The sequence below is a fragment of the Copadichromis virginalis genome, linkage group LG3 (assembly GCF_057382275.1).
Source record: "Copadichromis virginalis isolate Kocher_CV1m ecotype Utaka linkage group LG3, C_Virginalis_male_GT1.1, whole genome shotgun sequence".
Lineage (NCBI taxonomy): Eukaryota > Metazoa > Chordata > Actinopteri > Cichliformes > Cichlidae > Copadichromis > Copadichromis virginalis.
In genome coordinates this window covers 37,095,967-37,116,643 of record NC_140620.1, presented here as the reverse complement: position 1 = coordinate 37,116,643, position 20,677 = coordinate 37,095,967, and the positions used below count along the sequence as shown (strand labels likewise).

The 20,677-nt window shown below is 38.7% G+C and overlaps 2 protein-coding genes across 2 annotated transcripts in view; both read left to right on the top strand.

Annotated features, from left to right (window-relative positions):
• Positions 1–6,271: 6,271 nt before the first annotated feature.
• LOC146714518 (Fc receptor-like protein 5) lies at positions 6,272–8,974 on the top strand. Its single transcript, XM_085440098.1, has 5 exons — positions 6,272–6,278; positions 6,978–7,235; positions 7,618–7,884; positions 8,290–8,562; positions 8,688–8,974. Exons 1-5 carry the CDS (start codon positions 6,272–6,274, stop codon positions 8,972–8,974), a joined length of 1,092 nt encoding a protein of 363 aa, XP_085296224.1.
• Positions 8,975–9,446: 472 nt separating this feature from the next.
• Positions 9,447–20,677, top strand: part of LOC146714517 (Fc receptor-like protein 5) — a 41,099-nt gene continuing 29,868 nt past the window's right edge. Inside the window, exons 1-4 of the mRNA XM_085450937.1 lie at positions 9,447–9,617; positions 10,348–10,611; positions 13,164–13,432; positions 13,946–14,212. Coding sequence (XP_085307063.1) covers positions 9,487–9,617; positions 10,348–10,611; positions 13,164–13,432; positions 13,946–14,212 — 931 coding nt within the window. The 5' untranslated portion in view covers positions 9,447–9,486. The remainder of the gene's footprint in view (positions 9,618–10,347; positions 10,612–13,163; positions 13,433–13,945; positions 14,213–20,677) is intronic.

Sequence of the window (20,677 nt, the reverse complement as noted above, 5' to 3'; positions counted from 1 at the left end):
TTTGTCCTGTCTTAGTTTTATTATATCTATTTGAGAGGGATTTATCTTTTAGCTCTTTTTAGAGTCATTTTATATATTGTGAATAAAATAAATGTTTTTATTTGCTACTCTTTTGGGTGTAAAAGGCCTTTATTGGTTACTTTCTATTTTGCCTCTGGCTTATTTTTATCAACCGAAAAGCCTCATGATTTCCCCAAAATGGGGAAACTAAGCATGTGGTTTCAACGAAAAGCCTTCTGTTTATGAGATGTCTTTTTTCATGGTATCAGCACATAGCAAAGAGTAAACAAGGAGTTCAGACAAAAAGCACAGTGGAAAAATCACTTTGATAATTATCACTGTTACATTTAAGAATGCATGACACTGTGAAAAGCAATGAAAAATAATTGTGGTCATTGTGGTGCTGAGACATGGAAGGTGGAAAAAAAGCAACAAAAAATGTGACATGTCGTAAAACTGAAATTCCTCACACTGAAACAGCCTGTATGAGTCTGTTTAAAAAATAAAAATAAATCTGGTCTTTTCAATATTTTCCCCATGTTTTTTTTTCAAACCTTTATATGTCAAAGCCACCCTGCTGAATAGCTATTGAAACTTGTATAGGCAGTATATAAACAACAAATAATATACCATAAACAGCAGGTTACATTAGTGTATTTCCCAATTTCTATTGTTGCCAACAAACAAACTCAAACATCACCAACAGCAAAAATCAGTCTTTGGAAAATCTGTATGTTTCCCTCCCTCCCCTACTTGCTGGCAGCTGGATTGCAGGTTGTGTCAGATAGCTCAGCTATTATTATGCCAGCAAGACAGCATTTAAGTCATTTTGAATTTGTGTTTGAAAAGGACAAAGAAGAACACCACAGTGAAATGCAAACTGAATCTATCTTATATGAAGTGTCTCTACTTTTAACCTGGAAAATTTCCTGTTAATACAATCATACTGTGATTTTCATGCCAGATTTCAGTCTTGTCCTTGTATGCAGTTTCTATAGTCTTTGTGAATATTTAGACATTATGTATTTTTATGATCATATATTCACAGTCTTCACAATTTTAAGCTGACAAAAATTATTCTGGAATGGTTCTGCGTTTTGTAGATATAGTTTTCTGCAAGTTGGTGAAACTCTGCCACTTAAATATTCTCTAAATATTCTCCCTTAATGCATATCTAAGGAGACAAGAAGTAAAAGTCAAAAACAGCTTTACTGCTGAGCTCCTTAATAAATACAACAAACAGCAGGTCAGGTCCAAATAATCTGAAACTACACCTCTTGCAACAAAACACAAACACAAGGACAGACACAAACATAAAAGAGAACATGGCAAAGGATAAGGAAGACAGGTGGGAGGACAGCTAAAACCAATCACAGATGACAAGATGGGGAAGTAGAACTAAACACAAAGCACTATGGACACAAGAGATCAAAATAAGACAGGAAGATAAGATGAGACCAGAAAAAGACATACAAGCTTGGCATAGAGACAGAAGATAAACAAACAAGGAGACAAGACTGGAGGGACAGAATGGGAATACTAAAGGGGATAAACAATCATTTAAATAAAGAAGTCAAGGAACTAAAGGCACTGATAACAAACTCATAAGGAAAGCACCCCCCCCCCCCAAAAAAAAAAACAACAACAACTATCATTATAAACTAAAGACTATCAATATATCTATCATGCAGAACATAGTACCATTATACAAAGATTATAAAAAATACAAAACTAGATGAACCATAAAAATCCTATGAAAATCTAAACCCTGTGTCCAAGACATAGAGATCATAACAAATATTTGAACAACATAGTAAAATTAAATGAAATATATCACTTTAAACAATTAAACATTTAAGCATGCTTGTTTGTAAATAATATATGGATTTATAAGATTTTCAAATCACAATTCTCTCTTTTTTTGAATTTACATTCCATGCAGCATTCCTTTTTTTTTTTTGCAGATGAGTCTGTAAAACTGAATCTCCTTATTCACTTAAATTTAGCACATGCCTTAGAAGTGTGATGACCCCTTGGCCTTTTGTGCCCTCAGTCTTAGATTTATGTTGTTTGTATTGTGCTTTGTTCTGCTGGAGGCTAACTACCTGCATGAGCTGCACCTGGACCCAGTGAGCTTGGCTATGAAGGCTTCTCTCTGTCCTGACTTTGGCATCCACATCCTTACTTGATCTTGCTTAACTGCAGCATGATTTCTTTGATGAGTTATTTTGCTATTTTTACACTCTGCCACACATACATGCATGCTTTACACTACTCACCTGCTGGCAAACATGTTTTCTTTATTTATATTGCCATTAATCTATTCTTACTTAGTTATCACCTCGGTCAGTCTCCCTCTCTTGTTGGCAGGGTTGCCAGGGTTTCCATGGCAACAAAAGTCATACATGCTCTAGAAACCATCATAGCAATACAGTAAGCATGTACTCTGTCTTTTATCAGCCGTAGCTCACACATCAGCCTGGCTCTGTGTGTGGTTAGTAGAAAGTTCTGAGTTTATTTAAGCTGCTATAGTGAGTGATGAATTACTGTTGTGGTGAATAAGCTTTATTTTGCTTGTGATTATAATCAGTCTGTTTGTAGCACATCTCCCACTGTACACACATACAGTCTCAGACAGTTTCCTTCCAGAAATCACACACATATCAGTTCCAGGCCTGCTACTGTGTAAAACAGGATAGAATATTAGTGGATGCCTAGCAGTTGTGCTGGTCAGCCTCCTCTGGCATTCCCCCTGAACCCACTGCACCACCCCTTCCCTGCAGCTGAACCACAAACCACACCCAACCACCACGGACTGAAACTTTGCTACCACTTATTCCACTGAACATAATTGTTGGCTGAGGAATTTTATAAATGAATGTGCTTATTTGGTACAGGCCTTTCACAGAGTTATTATGCCTGTGAAAATAAATTCAAGTGCAACTTAAAGTAATTGTGTATTGTGTATCTGCTAAGTAAAAAACACAGTGACTTTATCATTTTTTCTCAGGCCTACTAAACCAAAAAGAGGAAGAACAGTTTGAGCTGAATTTGTACAGCCTTCCAAAGAACACGATTGAGCCCTGACAGCTGATAGCAGAGATAGATCATAGGCAGAACTCAAGATACCACGTTTTTAAAACTCCACTCTCATCTGTCATCACATTGCTGCAGACATTAATTACTGACTAGTCACTCCCTTTTTTCTGTTTTATTTTGCAAATGATGTGCTTTAGTTACTATATATAATAATAATAATAATAATGGATTGGATTTACATAGCACTTTTCAAGGCACCCAAAGCGCTTTACAATGCTACTATTCATTCACTCTCGCATTCACACACTGGTGGAGGCAAGCTACGGTTGTAGCTGCCCTGGGGCAGACTGACAGAAGCGAGGCTGCCATATCGCGCCATCGGCCCCTCTGGCCAACACCAGTAGGCAGTAGGGTAAAGTGTCTTGCCCAAGGACACAACGACTAGGACAGAGAGCCCGGGGATCGAACCGGCAACCTTGAACCTGAGCCACGGTCGCCCCAAATAATGCCAATAATGTCTGCTATATAATTCAAAATAAAAACTGATTGCACATGCACTAAACACATTTGTCGTCTGCTCGCACATAACCTCTAGTGAGTATATGGTGGCATCTTATCCCTGACATATCACATCTTTTTTTGTGTAAAGGGGAACAGAAAATTCAGTCAACCGTTTAGCATAATGAGGCAATACATGGTTTTTGCTTTGTGTATTTCTCAATATGCTTTCAACTTTTAAAGTTAGTACTGCTATAAAATTCAAAAACATACTATTCAATAAATTGTTAATAAAGTTCAAATCTTTTAATAGTGTTGGATCTATAAGATCCTGATTTTTGGTGGCTGCTTTAGAGTCGAGAACCTGGTACTAGAAACTACCTTAGAAGTGCAAACAAGGAACACGTGAACACATGGTACATGGTAGAATAGCAAAGAAGCATGGCAATGGCTTACTTTACTGAGTGCCATACTTTGTTTTCAGTTAAGAAATATATAGTTTTTGGCACAAAGATATTGATTAGTGTGTTTTGGTATTTTATTTGGCACATTTACCCACCAAATAAGGTCTGTGTGCATCTGTACCGTTGCAATTTAGCAAGCAAGAAAATGAATTTGTGCGTTGGTTCATTTATTCCTCTGGTTTGTAAAAACTGCATCTCATTTCCATCAGTTCAGTCACATAAATAATCCGGTCACAACCACCTTCTAACCAAAATTCAACCACAAGATGAAAACATTTACATATCAAAGCAGAAGTGAAAGGATGTTTTCCATTGTAATAGTCCAAAAAACAAGCTAAAAGTCTATTTTTTTCCTGCAACTTAAAAGGGAGTATCTTAACCTTGTTCCCTGTTATAGGCATATTCTTTGGTCTAATTATGTCAAAGCAAGTTTGTTCACCTTAACTATGGCCCAGCATGTTTTGCATGAACCTGCTCAGGACTGGCAGAAATAAATGATATGCTGCCATCCGGCCACTGACAGTCTCAAAAACCCAGACAAATATTCCAGAATTATAGCAATCCAAATGTATGGGGTTGTATGACTTTTTTTGTATGGGAAAAAAGTGAGTTTCTAAAGAAGACAGAAGTAAAACTAAACCTAAATGAAAGCTTTGCCTGACTTGAAGTAACAGAACCGTTACTTTATAATGCAGAGAACAAGCTTGAATGTTCTGAATGGACAGGAAACGTAAACACTGATGCGGTTGAAGTTATAGCAGATGGTTGAGCTCAGAGTAAAAGGGAAGGAAGCATGGAAGCCACTGAGAAGAAGAAGTTATGGTCTCATCTATATTAAGCACAGCATCTCTTTCTTCTGCTTATTTGTGAAAGTAAAACACTGAAAGCTTAGCTGTGCATCAGAGAGCTGCAGAGCTGGATGTGAGGATGAAGCGCTCTTTGCTCTGCATGCTGGAGTTATTCTGTAAGTACATCACTGACTTTCTCTTGTGACCAATTTAAGAAACTATATTGGTGTAAATTAAAGTGTATGAGGTGGTTAACAAGTCTCTGAGAATTCGAATGGTATTACCTTGTGTCCATTTAAATCAGGGTATTGCGTTGGAAACACTGCTGTTTTACATTACTAGTTTAGAGCATATAAGCAAAGAAATTTGAGGATGAGTCTCCGATCTGAAAATTTACTTTAACCTCCTAATTTTATGACAGTATGTTTGCACTGAAGCACCGCAGCAATTTCCTAATGTTGTAAACCTGCTCAGCATTTGGCAATAAAACCCTTTCTGATTCTGATTCTGATTCTGATTCTAAGACCCGAACTCTTCCACAGCATGCATTTTAAAGTTCTCTTTGATATTTGGTTACATTGGGGCCAGATGAATGTAAAAACAAAGAATTACCAGATTTTTTTTAACTTATTTTTGTTTTTAATAAAATAAGAGCCACTTATGAGGATATTAGTTTAAAATTTTGGTAGAACAGTAGCAGTATAATATCGTAAGTGAATATCAGGCCCTTGTAGAGCAAAATTGAGTATTTTGGTCTAAATAACCCAAAATGTGATGGGTTATTTAGACCCATCACATTTTGTGGACGCCAGGTCCTAGGAGGTTAAAAAATGTTTTAGTTCATAGTGAGTTGATTTGCTGCTGTTTTGATGATGTTTCAATCTTGATTTCAGTGCTCAGTACACTTTTCGATGTAAATGCTGAAGGTACGACAGTTTTTTTTCTTCCTGTTTACAAAGTATGAACAGCATTGATGTATCTCCTGTATCTTTCTGTTTATGTGTTGTCACGGCTGAATCAAAATCCAGACACAGACAAGAACTGACAAACTTATCAGGAGTTTACTTTCACAGACATCAGTAGCTGAGAGAAACAGGTGTCTATGGTAAATGTAGGGGGCTGATTATCCATCAGGAGAGAACCAGCTTTCTGATTTGGTGAACAAAGCCAGGAACAGGGTGAGTTAGAATTGATTTCAGTTGACTGACAGGAAGCAGGAGCGAGCGCTGCCCAGCACATGATGATAGAAGAATATCCAGGAAAACAGAGATAAGGCTCAGTGAGAGCCAGAGAGAATCAGATACACCTGAATCTGTCATGTGGCAGTGTGGAGATACAGGTTCCCAGTATTTGGGGCTGAAACTCCAGTGGCCCCAGCACATCTGAAGCTGTACCTGTACTGGAGGATGGATGGGGCTTAGGGAGCTGAACTAGCAAATGTAAAATATATTTAAAATTTCCTAACACATTTCAGTCTTAGAAATGCCAGGTAAGAGCCAAAGAGTGTGATTAACTGATACAAATGTGTATCTTTCTGTGCATTTGTTTCATCACCTTTACAAATAAAATTAGTGATCCAGCAGAATCCACTCAACAAGGATTAAACACCATGGGTTAATACTATTTCAAACAAGAAATAGTATTAACCCTTTCTACTTTAGCTATATGAAACATTTTAAACGAATTAATTACCATTTCTGTTTTGCAATGGTTACAGTATTGCAACCATAAATTATGACTACTTAACTTATTTTGTATATTCAATCATGTACTAACCCATATTCCAATATAAATTATCTTCACAAATGTATTTTATGGTGTGTGTGAACACACATGACCTCTCATACACACAAGAAAACATTTATTTTACTTTACTGAAACATCTTTACAAACATAAAAAATACAATGGTACAGCAATAACTTCTTACACGCAAACCAAGCTGAGCTATAGCTCACACTTAAGACAAAAATGTCCTAAACAATTAAATATATTCCCTTTATGAAAAGTAATAAAAATAAACATCTCCATCACAGCAGTAGCATATTCAAATTCCATCAGGTGAAAACACACACACACACACACACACACACACACACACACACACACACACACACACACACACACAGTTTCAACCCAATTGTTACACTAGGAACAATTTTCTCCTTTTGTTGTATTTCTAACTTACAGAACATGACAAGGCTGTTGTGATAGCAAACAACAGAACGATACCAACAGGGGGCAGTGTGACACTGACCTGTGATGTGAAGAACTCTGCCAACTTAAAATATGAGTGGTTCAGAGAAACCTCATCCGAAAAACCGTCAGCAATGTCTAATGTTTCAGAGAGAGTTATCTCTGTCTTGAAAGGAGGAAACTACACCTGCAAACCTGCAGGGGAAAATGTCATCATAACAGAAAGTGACTCAGTCACCATTCAGGAAACTGGTGAGTTTGAATATTTAAACAGAATAAAATAACAAATTATTTTTTACACATTTACACATGTAACAGCAGTGTGTGGCGTATTTATTAACCATTTCTAAATCATGTCTCAAGAAGTGTAATCAGTGGGTAAATGATTACTAATGTTCTTCATCTCAATATGAAAGCAAATATAAAACATACTAATTGCAGATAGCCACATCTGTTTTTAAGATCCCAAGTTTAAATATTAAAACTCTTTTAATTTTCAATCAGTTGGCTGAGACACCAACACAGATTCAAGACTGTTATATTATATTGATATTTGAGTTATCTTAGATTCCTGCAAACAAAAAAGAACATTTGTTCACCTGCTACTGAAAAGAGTGATGGTTTTCTTTTTCAGTTAGTAACAGGATCACAGTGACGCTGCAGCACAGCTGGTCTCAAGTGTTCAATGGTGACACAATCACTCTCAGATGTGAGATTCAGGGAGGTGAAGGAAAGGTGTGGAAATATGAATGGACAGCACCCAACACAAACAGCCCTCCAACATCCAGTGAATACAGGATCAGCAGAGTTTCAGTGTCCCACAGTGGAGACTACAGATGTCGGGGTAGCAGTGACTATCTCTTAACAGGATGGAGTGATGCCTTCAGACTGACAGTTTCATGTGAGTTGGACCATGATTCATGCTGACATTTAATGTTTTCATGTTTACATCTGTCTTAACAGGAAAACTCCAACAATGATCCAGCTGTCTGCAGGCAGCTCAGGACAACAGTTTTTCTCACTGTGCAAACAGAAAGGAGAGACACCATGGAGGCTCTTAAAATATCAGCAATGTAAAGAGGAATGTACAGAGATGACAGTTTGATAAGAGAATGATAAATCAGTGAAACCTATAGTGACGTTTTGTAGGCAGTGTAATGTGGAATAGGCAGAGTAATTTCTAATTTCCTTTTTGGTGTTTGTAGATAAATTATTAAAAAACTGTTTAGAGTGTGATCAGCACTTAAATTAGGTCCTGAGACAAGTGAAGATTTAACGTTTTACTTTTTTTCTGTAAACTCAACAGCAAGTAAACCCAGAGCCACACTGACAGCACAACGTTCAATCATACCAGCAGGGGGCAGTGTGACACTGAGCTGCTCTGTGGAGGGCTCTGCTGGCTGGAAGTTTGACTGGTTCAGACGTGATTCACAGTTTTCTGGAGCTCAGAAAATAGGAGCTGGAACATCAGAGCACACGATCAGTATTTCAGAAGAAGGCATCTATTACTGCAGAGGAGGGAGAGGAGATCCAGTTTTCTCCACAGAGGACAGTGCTGCAGTTACAATTCAGAAACAAGGTGAATGTTTATAGTTTTTTTCTGAAATTCAACAAATTCATGTTTAAATTAAAGTAAGACTTAATATATTTAAATGTATTTTTGCTAACACATGATTTGTTTCTGTTTATTTGTTTGTTGAACAGTTCGGGTTGCTGTGAAACTGCAGCACAGCTGGTCTCAGATATTCACTGGTGAGACAATCACTCTCAGATGTGAGATTCAGGGAGGTGAAGGAAAAATGTGGAAATATGAATGGACAGCACCCAACAAAAAAAGGCCTCCAACATCCAGTGAATACAGGATCAGCAGAGTTTCAGTGTCCCACAGTGGAGACTACAGATGTCGGGGTAGCAGTGACTATCTCTTAACAGGATGGAGTGATGCCTTCAGACTGACAGTTTCATGTGAGTTGGACCATGATTCATGCTGACATTTCATGTTTTCATGTTTACATCTGTCTTAACAGGAAAACTCCAACGATGATCCAGCTGTCTGCAGGCAGCTCAGGACAACAGTTTTTCTCACTGTGCAAACAGAAAGGAGAGACACCATGGAGGCTCTTAAAATATCAGCAATTTAAAGAGGAATGTACAGAGATGACAGTTTGATAAGAGAATGATAAATCAGTGAAATCTTTAGTTTGTTAAACAGTCTAATGTGTCACATGCAGGGAAACTAATTAATTTTTGTGTTTGTAGATAAATTAATCTGTGAATGTTTAAAGTGTGATTAGTGCTATGAGAAATGTATTTTTTATGATGATTTAATTTTTTTAATGGTTTTGTTTCTTCAACAGCAAGTAAACCCAGAGCCACACTGACAGCACAAAGTTCAGTCATACCAGCAGGGGGCAGTGTGACACTGAGCTGCTCTGTGGAGGGCTCTGCTGGCTGGAAGTTTGACTGGTTCAGACGTGATTCAGTCTCTTCTAAAGCTCAGCTCATGAGAGGAAATGAAGCAAACAGAGTTATTAGTGTCTCACAAGGAGGTCTGTACCACTGCAGAGGAGGGAGAAGAGATCCAGTTTACTACACAGAGGACAGCAGTGGCGTCACAGTTCAGCAAACTCGTGAGTTCCCTCTATTATTTCAATGACTGAAAGATCACCCTCTTTGTTTCTGCATCTGTTAAATGAACACTTTGTTTTTCTTTAATGTGAAAGTAAAATTTTGTGGATCGTCTTCAAATTTCACAACAATGTATTGGCGTTGTGGGACATAGGTTGGCTAAGCACTTGAGTTTGAAATTCATTTTTGGGCCCAATGTCAAAGTTGTCCTTAATATATAAATAAAAAATAATCTAGAAACCATTTTTAGTAACATATAATATGAAACAGCATTGAGACAGCTGTACAACACACTATAATTTTTTTTAATACAACACCCTGTTACCACCCCATACATTTTTGCAGCTTCACATGCTGCATGAATATATCTTTAAATCTCAAGTTTTTACAGAAGCCACAGACTTCAGCCAATTCTGCTGCAGTTATTTGGGTAAAGAATAATACACAATTTTCTGTATAATGCATCAAGGTCAAAGGTCAGGGTCCCACTTTTCTTTTTCAATACAACATAATATGACGTCACAATGGCACAACAATATATTTATATGCTACACTATATTTCCATATTACTAATGCTGACATCAGCATAAAACGTTAAAGTTTTAGTACAACTCTTGCCCTTCAGAGGGAGCTGTGATCTCCAAGTGCTCTTATTATTATATGAAACAGAAATCATGATGCACTTCTCTTGACTTTGATTCTTGTCAATGGATATTTTTCTGTGAACAGTTCCCAGTAAGCCCACTGTGACCCTGCAGCCATCCTGGACTCAGATATACAGCGGTGAGACAGTCACTGTCAGATGTGAGATTCAGGGAGGTGAAGGAGCTCAGTGGACGTATGAATGGAGAGCAGCCAAGTTAAACACACCTCCAACATCCAATGAATACAGAATCATCAGAGCTACTGAGTATGACAGTGGAGGATACAGCTGCCGGGGCAGAAGGGACTATTTCTTCTCAGAGTGGAGTGATATCATCACACTGACTGTATCATGTAAGTTGAACACATATGAATTCATAACAAATGAATCTGTGAAGTGTATTGTGATAATATCCTTTGTCTTTCAACAATACTGCAGCTTTTGTTTTGTTTTTTAGCTTACAAATAGCTTTGAATGTGGTTCCAAAAACAACAACACTTACAATGAAACATCTGGAAAAGGAAAAGAAAACCAATCTGTAATTTAAGGAGAAGTCAGATTATCTCAGATCTTCACCTATATATTTATTTATTTATTTATAAAAGTTGGTACAGATAGATGAAGGTGATGAGTTTTCAATGTAAAATGTTATTTGGTCGTTGTTGCAAGTCTATGAATTATTTAAAATGGAAACATTAAATCACTGTAAATACCTTCTTTGTCACTGATGACCAGTGTTGGGTAAGTTACTTTAAATTAGTAACTTAGTTACATTACTAGTTACTTCTATCAAAAGTAACTCAGTTACTTCAAGTTAATCGTTACTTTCAGAGTAACTAGTTACTAGGGAGAGTAACTTTGGTTTTACTCAGAATTCTCTTGTTAATGTGTTGCTTCCATAACTGGATACCCAGCAAGAGTGCCAGTCTTCTAGCTTGCTTACTTGCCACAAGTGCACTGTGCCACCTACCAATAGAAAGGAAAAGATAATGTGCACATTTCCACGAGAGAAATCCCACACCTGATTCTATCCTAGCCTGCTTTTTACATCCAACACAAAAACTGCAGTCGTGGTGCTTTCGATTGTACTCAGAACTCGGAAATTCTGCCTTCCGAATGGGAAGATGTAGGTAACACCAGACTGCAGATGAGCTGAATACAGGGCTGGACTGGGACAAAAAAATCATCCTGGGCATTTTGACTAGAGACCGGCCCACCATTATAGGAAAAATCATAAAGCCTTTGAATGAAAACAAACACTGTTATGACAGTGATGTACACTGTTCTGATGGTATATATGCATCAATCTATCAATTGTTTGTTGTAAGACTCAGATAATTATTTTTTTAAAAGTGAGACATTTTAAATGAGAATAAGAAAGTATTTCCTTGTGCCCCCCTTTCCCTTTTAATGCCCTACATGGACCCCTGGCAACACTTTGCTAGATCCGCCCCTGCACAGTTACCAGCTGTCAGCTACTTAGAAAAGGATCCTGGTGTTATTTGTCTCTCAGAAACAGTTCATAACTTCCCTTCAACTCATTCATGTCACCTAAAAGGTAAACCTGTTTCTCCATCACCTGTTCAGCTCTGATGATTCAGAACCATATCATGACCAGCAGCTTTACAGCTGTGGCTCCAGCAAACATCAGCTGATACTAGAAATTAATATTAAATAAATTCTAACAACAGCTGATCAAGCTTAAAAGTGCTGCTGTTGGTTACATCCGCTGGTTTCCTGTTTCTGGCGCAAAGTGGGCGACAAATAAACAAGAGAGAAAAGCCGATCAGCTGATCATTGATCAGTTTCATGATTGAAGTAGAAACAGGAGAGGGAGGGTGAGAAAATGAGAGAAGAAGAGGCAGCTGTGCAGCGTAAAGACGCAGAAAAACTCCAGCTTTGTGTCTTTTTCCATTCTAGCTGAAGTCCAGGACAAACTGTGTTCCTTTCACCTCAATACGAAACGTGTAATATTTTCTCTGAATACGAGATGATTCCGTTTTTTACGGTTGGCAACTCTAATAATTAACCTTATGAACAAAGTAAAGTTCAACATCAGTAACATAGCACCCACCCAGCTGTATAGAAACTCCGTCATGCTAGCTAGCATGCATTACGAAAAAGTCAGCATAACGAAAATAAACTCCATCTAAACTTGGTTCATATCTGACCCAGATGGACTGCAGGTTATAACTTCTTACCTGAAGTTCAGTTCACCTGACACTCTCGAACCAGCGGCCGCTTCAGGTCTCTCCTCTTGCCTCCCTTTTCCTTCATCCACCTGCTGGCTTCCACCACTTGCTAATGTTATTGAATCTGTGGAAGCTCCGCGATAGCCACCACACGAAGTAACGAATAACGAGCCTATCTAAATCCCAGTAACGAGTAACGTGTTCCTGATTTTGGCATAATAACTAGTTACCGTGCTCGTTACCACAATAATAACGTAGTTACTGTAACGCGTTACTTAATAATGCGTTAGTCCCAGCACTGCTGATGACTGACAATCGGTGTTTAGTGCAAGGCTTGTTATCTTCCATTCCCAAACAATCACAGGGTATTTAGTTTGTAATAGTTGTTGTAGAAAAATGACTTTATAAACTCTGATGAGGACAAATAGTCTGGGTGTAAGAATAATGACACTCTCCCACGCCAGCGGAAAGAAAAGAAGCAATTCTGTGCGTTGTGATGATTAAAATATGAATCAAAAGGAAACTGAGATGATGCAGTATTCAAAACTGTTTTATTTGATATTTGTCTTTCGGTCAACGAATAATAAACCACAGGAGTAATTAGTCCTGATAAATTACTCAGCGAGTGTTTAAAGTTTAATCACTACTATAAGAAATTTTCTTCGTGAAAAAAGTGATGATCTAATGTTTTACTTTTACTCTAAACTCAACAGTAAGTAAACCCAGAGCCACACTGACAGCACACAGTCCAGTCATACCAGCAGGGGGCAGTGTGACACTGAGCTGCTCTGTGGAGGGCTCTGCTGGCTGGAAGTTTGACTGGTTCAGACGTGATTCAGAGTTTTCTGGAGCTCAGAAAATAGGAGCTGGAACATCAGAGCACACGATCAGTATTTCAGAAGGAGGCATCTATTACTGCAGAGGTGGGAGAGGAGATCCAGTTTTCTCCACAGACGACAGCAATGACATCATACTTCAGCGAACTGGTGAGTTTAAAATTTTAATTTGGAACAAAACAACAATGTCTGCGCAGGCATAGAGTAAGGAGTTCATTCTTCTTCTTCTTCTTCTAATTAATATTACAGTGTTTGAAAAATGTGATTACCAAAAATGTGAGTGCTTGTTATTGAAAATTATTAAATCATGTGTCATGCAGTCTAATCACTGGAGAAATTATGTCAAAAGTTATTGATCTGATCAGAAAAGTAAAATTACAATTAAGATTTTAGGTTGGATTTTAAAAGAAACTTTCTTTTTTTTCATTCATTTTGCGAGGGAACCAAAGCAGAGTCAGCTACAGAGGTCTATCAAAATGTTTAAGTACTTGGGTCAAACGGCTGAGTGTCTGCACACTGAATGAATCATTATATAATATTATATTATATTATATTATGCAAATACTATATAATATTTTAGTTGCTTTTAAACATTCCTGCACAACAAATCAGCATTCAAATAATTACGATAAAAACCTGCTGCTGCATGTTTTTCTTTGTTAGTTCGTAACAGAATCGCAGTGACCCTGTATCACAGCTGGTCTCAGATATTCACTGGTGACACAATCACTCTCAGATGTGAGATTCAGGGAGGTGAAGGAAAGGTGTGGAAATATGAATGGACAGCACCCAACACAAACAGCCCTCCAACATCCAGTGAATACAGGATCAGCAGAGTTTCAGTGTCCCACAGTGGAGACTACAGATGTCGGGGTAGCAGTGACTATCTCTTAACAGGATGGAGTGATGCCTTCAGACTGACAGTTTCATGTGAGTTGGACCATGATTCATGCTGACATTTCATGTTTTAATGTTTACATTTACATCAGCTGATTTAAAAACTCAAGCACAGCCTGTAATATTGATTGATAATACTTTATTCATCCCAAGGGAAATTGGGTTAAGGCTGTCAGCCTTGCCAGTGCCATCTCACCCTTCCAACCATACATACATTGCACAAACATCACGGGGAAGACAGGTCAGAGAGGTATAACAATGGAAAATGCACAACATGGTGATAGACGAGGAGAAAAAAGAACTCCCCCCAGACTGAGCTCCAACAGGGAGAACAGTTTGAGAACAGAAAAAAACACCTCAGCACAAAGCATATGAATCATCACATCTCACAACATAGAAGACATAAGGTTTGAAGGTGTTTGGAGGGGTGGGGTTGAGTGTAGGTCTGTGTCAGTGTACATGCTTATGTGTGTGTGTTCCGTATTCAGCCGAGAGAAAGTGTCCCTTCACTCAGTCAGGCAAAAGTCAACAATCTTGTGTCGACGTAGGTAGTGTTGAAGGAGGGGGGAGAAAGTCACAACAACAGTCTTGTTATCTAAGTAGAATTTTTGTTATTCCCATCAGCTTTTGCCTTGAGCATCCAATTGCGCTGGGGGGGCGCATGAGATGAAGGTGATAGTTGTTTTGGTTAGTGCGAACAAACTGCATCCAATTTTACAGTTGGTCTAATGTCCATCACTTAGGGCTGCACAATTAATCGTTAGAAAATCGCGATCTCAATTCATACTTATGTGCAATCTCATTTCCAAATGACAACGATTTAAAAAAAGAAAAAGAAAAGATGACGATTGACGATAACCGCATTTTGATCCGGGACATATTCTGCATGACAACAAGCGCTCACTCTTCCTGCTCAACAAATGACAGGAGCGGAGCCTTATACCACGTGATACAGAAGCCAGCTGGCAGGGTAAAAACAACGGAGAGCACGTGAGAGATCACGAAGCTGGAAAGGCCAAGAAAGTCACAGGAGAAAATCCGTCCTGGTCAACCACCCAAACATCAATAACAAGAACCTTATACAGCGCTTCCCCATACCCGTTGAACTCCCGCAGGCACAAAGAAATTACGGAGGCTATCACTTATCACCCGGCTAAAGATATGGCTCCCATCAACACTGTGCAAAACGAGGGATTTGGGAAAATGATCAACACCCTAGTTAAACGCTACACAGTGTCGTCCCGCAGCTATTTTTCAAATGTTGCACTACCTGCTCTATACACGCAGCGTCGAGCAACTGTGGAGGCGGAATTACAAGCATTACAACATTTTGCGGCAACAACGAAATGTGAGACATTTATTTTTATGTTCATTTATTGTTTTTATGTTCAGTCTCAACTGTTACGAAATTGATGTGCAGTTAATAAGTGCAATAAATATTTATATTGGAAAAGAAAATCGTGAGAGAATCGTGATCTCAATTCTAAGCCAAAAAATCGTGATTCTCATTTCATGCAAAATCGTGCAGTCCTACCATCACTGGTCACCAGGTGTCTCAATTCCCATTCTTCTTCTCCAAGATCTTATCCATATTGTGTTCAATAAACACAGTCTCACAGTACTCACAGCCCTGCCCATCATGTCAGCCAGCCTTGTGGGATTTTGAACAGCTGTGAACAGTGTGTGAATGTGTGTGTGAATGGGTGGGTGACTGGATGTGTAAAGCGCTTTGGGGTCCTTAGGGACTAGTAAAGCGCTATACAAATACAGGCCATCTACCATTTACCATAGCTGTAGCCACTTCTTGTTCTTCGCTAATTCCAGGTCCGAGCCAGCTCCAATCAGCCAGAACTCTATAATCGTGGTTCCGAATTGGTAGATGTCGCTCAATGTCCTCTATCGAGAGTGGCAAACCTGTTCTGGGCCACCAAAGGGCCGTCATTCTTTGCGGTATGTGGGCCATGTGCAGCACTGGACTGGGACAAAAAATCGGCTCCGGCATTTTGACTAGAGACTGGCCCACCAGGTATTATAGGAAAAACCATAAAGCCTTTGAATGAAAACAAACGCTGTTGTCACAGTGATGTACACTGTCTTGTTGGTACATATGTATCAATCTAATAAACTTAAACCTACACCATCCTCCCTATTCTGGTATTCTAAACAGTACTTAGCCGAAACCCAAAGAGTTGGTCGAGTTAACCTCCTGAACTATCTACAACACATGGTGGAAACCTAAAATTAAGCCAGAGAAGACTAGAGGTGAGACATGATCATTACTGAATATTAAAAATAATAAATGACAGACTTAGTGATATTTTCATAAATTATTCATTTACCACATCAATAAACAGCATGGCAGGGCAAAATATTTTGTCTAACATGTGTAGCTGTTGCTGTTCTGTGAGTCTATCGTGCAAGTGGTGTGATATGCCCATGTAGAAAGGACGGCACTGCAACGCTGGACTTGCCCTTACTCTGGGCTCCCTCTTTATTCTGGCAACTGGTACAAAGTAAACAGCACACAGTCGTCATTAACAGTGTGCAAAGCAACTGCAACATTCAGTTCATCAGCTTGGGAGTATTTTCCTTTTTCTTTCCAAACATAACACTTAACAAGATATATTTAAAGAACACCACATCAACAAAGTCTTTCTTTTAAAAGTTCTAGCTGAAACCAAACCTGTGATTGTATAGTAGCAGTATTATTTATTTATTTTTCTCCTTGTGGTAAATGAGTGATAAGAGACATTATATCTCCTTTTTCCTAACCAACAACAACAACAATAACATATAAAAACAGCTTTTCTATTATAAAACAATCATCATTGTCATCATTTTTTTTCCTATACAACAGCATCAATTAAAACTTATACTTAACAGTGCCTACCTGGTACAAAGAAAACAGCACACAGTCGTCATTAACAGTGTGCAAAGCAACTTCAACATTCAGTTCTGTTGAAAAGAATTAGAATAATGACAATTTCATAGAGAAACATTAAAGCTGAGTGTAAGTCAAAAAGCTAACGAGTACTAGCTTAGCATGCTAACTAAAAATGCTACTCCTGAATAAAGTTACTACCCATGCATCAAAATGCCTGTAGCTTTCAGGTTACATGCTAGTACTGCTTACAATCAAAATACACATTGACAATTACCACTATAAGAATGTTTTCATTAATACACATACAAAACTGACAACAGTATCGCTCACAAGCACCTACCACCAGCTTGGGAGTATTTTCCTTTGCTGAGGCATGCGCTGTGCAGCAATTTGAAACCTTAACAGTTGCAGTTGCGATATTTGTCCAACTATTCACAAAGCACATCAATTTTGAGGAAATTCATTAAGCTATTTTCTAACTCTGTTACACATGGCAACCTTTAAAAAGTGAAAGGAGACAGAAAGACAGGTGAGAAAGAATAAAACTTAATTGAAGTTTCTAGAAAATGTGGGAAAATACTGGCATCATATACAGTACTTACTTCTGAAGAAATTATGATGGAACCCTCAATAAAAATTACTATGTACAATAATGGATTTCTATACATTTGACATCAGATGAAAACTTTGGTTGTAAGATCTGGATAATTATTTGTTAAAAGCTAGAAATTTTAAATGAGAATAAGAAAGAAAAGTATTTTTTGTGCCCTCCTTTTCTTGTTAATGCCCAACCTGGCCCCCTGGCAAAACTTTGCTAGATCCGCCCCTGCACAGTTACCAGCTTTCAGCTACATAGAAAAGGATCCTGGTGTTAGTTGTCTCTCAGAAACAGTTCATAACTTTCCTTCAACCCTTCTTGTCATCTAAAAAGTAAACATGTTTCTCCTTCACCTGTTCAGCTCTGACGATTCAGTAAGGACATCTCCTGGTTTCACATTCATGTTTCCCTCTCGCCACATATCCAAACGGATATCATGAGTGATAGGTTTGTAGCATAAACCTATTCGCTGGAACGTTAAGAACAATTTACTACAAAGCAAAAGCAAGACACAAGTAGGCAAAGTTCTTTGTGTTACTCATGCATGAGGGAGGCCTGCCTGGAGCCAAGTGTCGTTCCACCCACTTGACCTCCGTCAGACTCTCATCCACTCCCCCGTAACACTGCTCTTTTATTGAGGTTACATTAATATGCATAGGTTCATTAACATATGACGTTTCATATAGGTACACATGTGGACAAAGAATACTGTGTAAGTGTGTGTGCGTGTGTGTGTGTGTGTGTGTGTGTGGGGGGGGGGGGGGGTCAGAGTATGACCCCATAAACGACTTCCCTGGTCTGGAAGTCCAGCAGTTCATCTAAACAAAAGGCACTTAGACTAAAACTGACATAGATATGTTTATCCTACCATGAAACAATAAGAGAAGGTATGACCTCTCCCATGCTCCCAGGGTGTGGGTGTGAATGCCAGAGCACTCTGGAATGCACACGAAGTCTTTGCAGACTAAACCTAACAATGAGCAGCAGCTTTTACAGCTGTGGCTCCAACAAACATCAGCTGATACTAGAATGGTAAATGACCTGTATTTGTATAGCGCTTTTACTAGTCCCTGAGAACCCGAAAGCGCTTTACACACCCATTCACACACTAGAAAGTAATATTAAATAAATTCTAACAACAGCTGATCAAGCTTAAACGTGCTTCTGCTGTTTAACTCGACCTCCGCTAGTTTCCTCTTTCTGGCGTAAAGTGGGCGATAAAGCAAGAGTGGGCGATAAGCAAGAGAGACGGGACTTGCGGCAGAAACGCCGATCAGCTCATCATTGATCAGATTCGTGATTGAAGTAGAAACAGGAGAGGGAGGGGGAGAGAATGAGAGGAGAAGAGGCAGCTGTGTGGCAAAGACACAGAATAACTCCAGCTTTGTGTCCTTTTTTTTTTCATTCTAGCTGAAGTCCGGGACAAATCGCGTCTATTTTCAGCTCAATACGAAACGTGTAAAATTTTCTCTGAATACCAGAGGATTACGTTTTTTATGGGACAGTTGGCAACTCTACTAACTAGTGATGGGTAGATGAGGCCTCGTGAAGCGTTTCAGCACATTTCCCGAACTGTATCGATACTGTGTCGACACAGTTTCCCGGCCAATGCACAGTGACTTCTAGTGATGGGTCGTTCGCGAACGAAATGGCTCTTAGAGCTGGCTCTTTGACGTGAACGACGCGCGCCGTCACGTGGGTTTTTTTCTTTTTCTTTCTCTCACCCTCTCTCTCTCTCGCACTTTTTTTCCGCTTTACTCCGCACGCGAGCCTTGTGCTTTACGCTGGGCAGAGGGGGGAGGCGGTAGTTACACTCAGTAGCACAGGAACAGAGCAGGAGGGAGAGAGAGAGAAAGAGCCAGGGACAACAACGTCACATTAGAAAGGTATAGTAATCATCCACAACTATTTTCGGTTCCAGATGATAAAGGATTCAGAAAGTTTATTCATGCAGGTCCATATGACAGAGAATATGCATCTTCTGATATTAAGTGAACATTAAAATGAAAGTATTGTGAATGTAATATTACCCATTTGACTCAGTTTATTATAAATTTCTATTCAGAAAAATAGGTTTGTCCAATGTTTTTGCATTCAGTCTATTGCGTTTATTTTTTTACACCATTTCCCCAGCTTTGTAAATCTCACAGGCACAGATGAAGCTGGGGTACACAAAAGCTGTAAAGCCAGGTGGAAAAGGTTCGGATAAGATGTCTTCCTATTCCCTCAGTACGTTAAAGCATCCTCTGATCTTGGAATTTTTCTCTCCGACACTCTCCACATTACTAAGGGGTTGGCAGTCCTTTATAATAAAATTCAGGACTGCCTGGTCCAGAGCAGTCTTCCTAGATGCTTGATTTAAAAATAATAAAACACATATTAATAAAAAAAATGATGATAAAGCTGTTCAGTGTCTATATAGGCCGACCTGTGTTCATTCTCGGTGTGTTTGTCTTATTTTCATGTTTGGCTCTGTAATGCCTAAACACTGAAGAGGTGCTTTTGTTTGTGTAAGAAAGCTCCGCAGAACAGATGCGACATTTAACCTGCATAAAATGAAATAAATAATTTACACTTCAAGTCACATTGCTGTTTTTCCTATTCTGATAGATTACACTGAAACAAAGACAGACAAACTATTACCTTATTTGCAGTTAAAAGATCAAAATGAACCCACACAGCAGAAACATTTCTTTTTCTTTCGGGCTCCATTTTTTTATGGAGAGATGTGTATTTTTTATTTTTTTTTAATCTTTACCAGAGTAATTTTGTGGGGTTTTTTGGTCGCGACTCATTCCGTTGGCAGATGTGGATGCGGTACCTTTTAAACACAGTTTGGCGCGTTGGCAATGATCGATACAGCGGCTGTATCAATCACGTGACTTTTTCTTAAAGCGACACACGCACCGATACAGGCATCGCTCTGTGAGCTTGATACATGTGTCAGTGCGTCAGTGTTGCAGGACCCATCACTACTACTAACTAACCTTATGAATAAAATAAAGTTCACTATCAG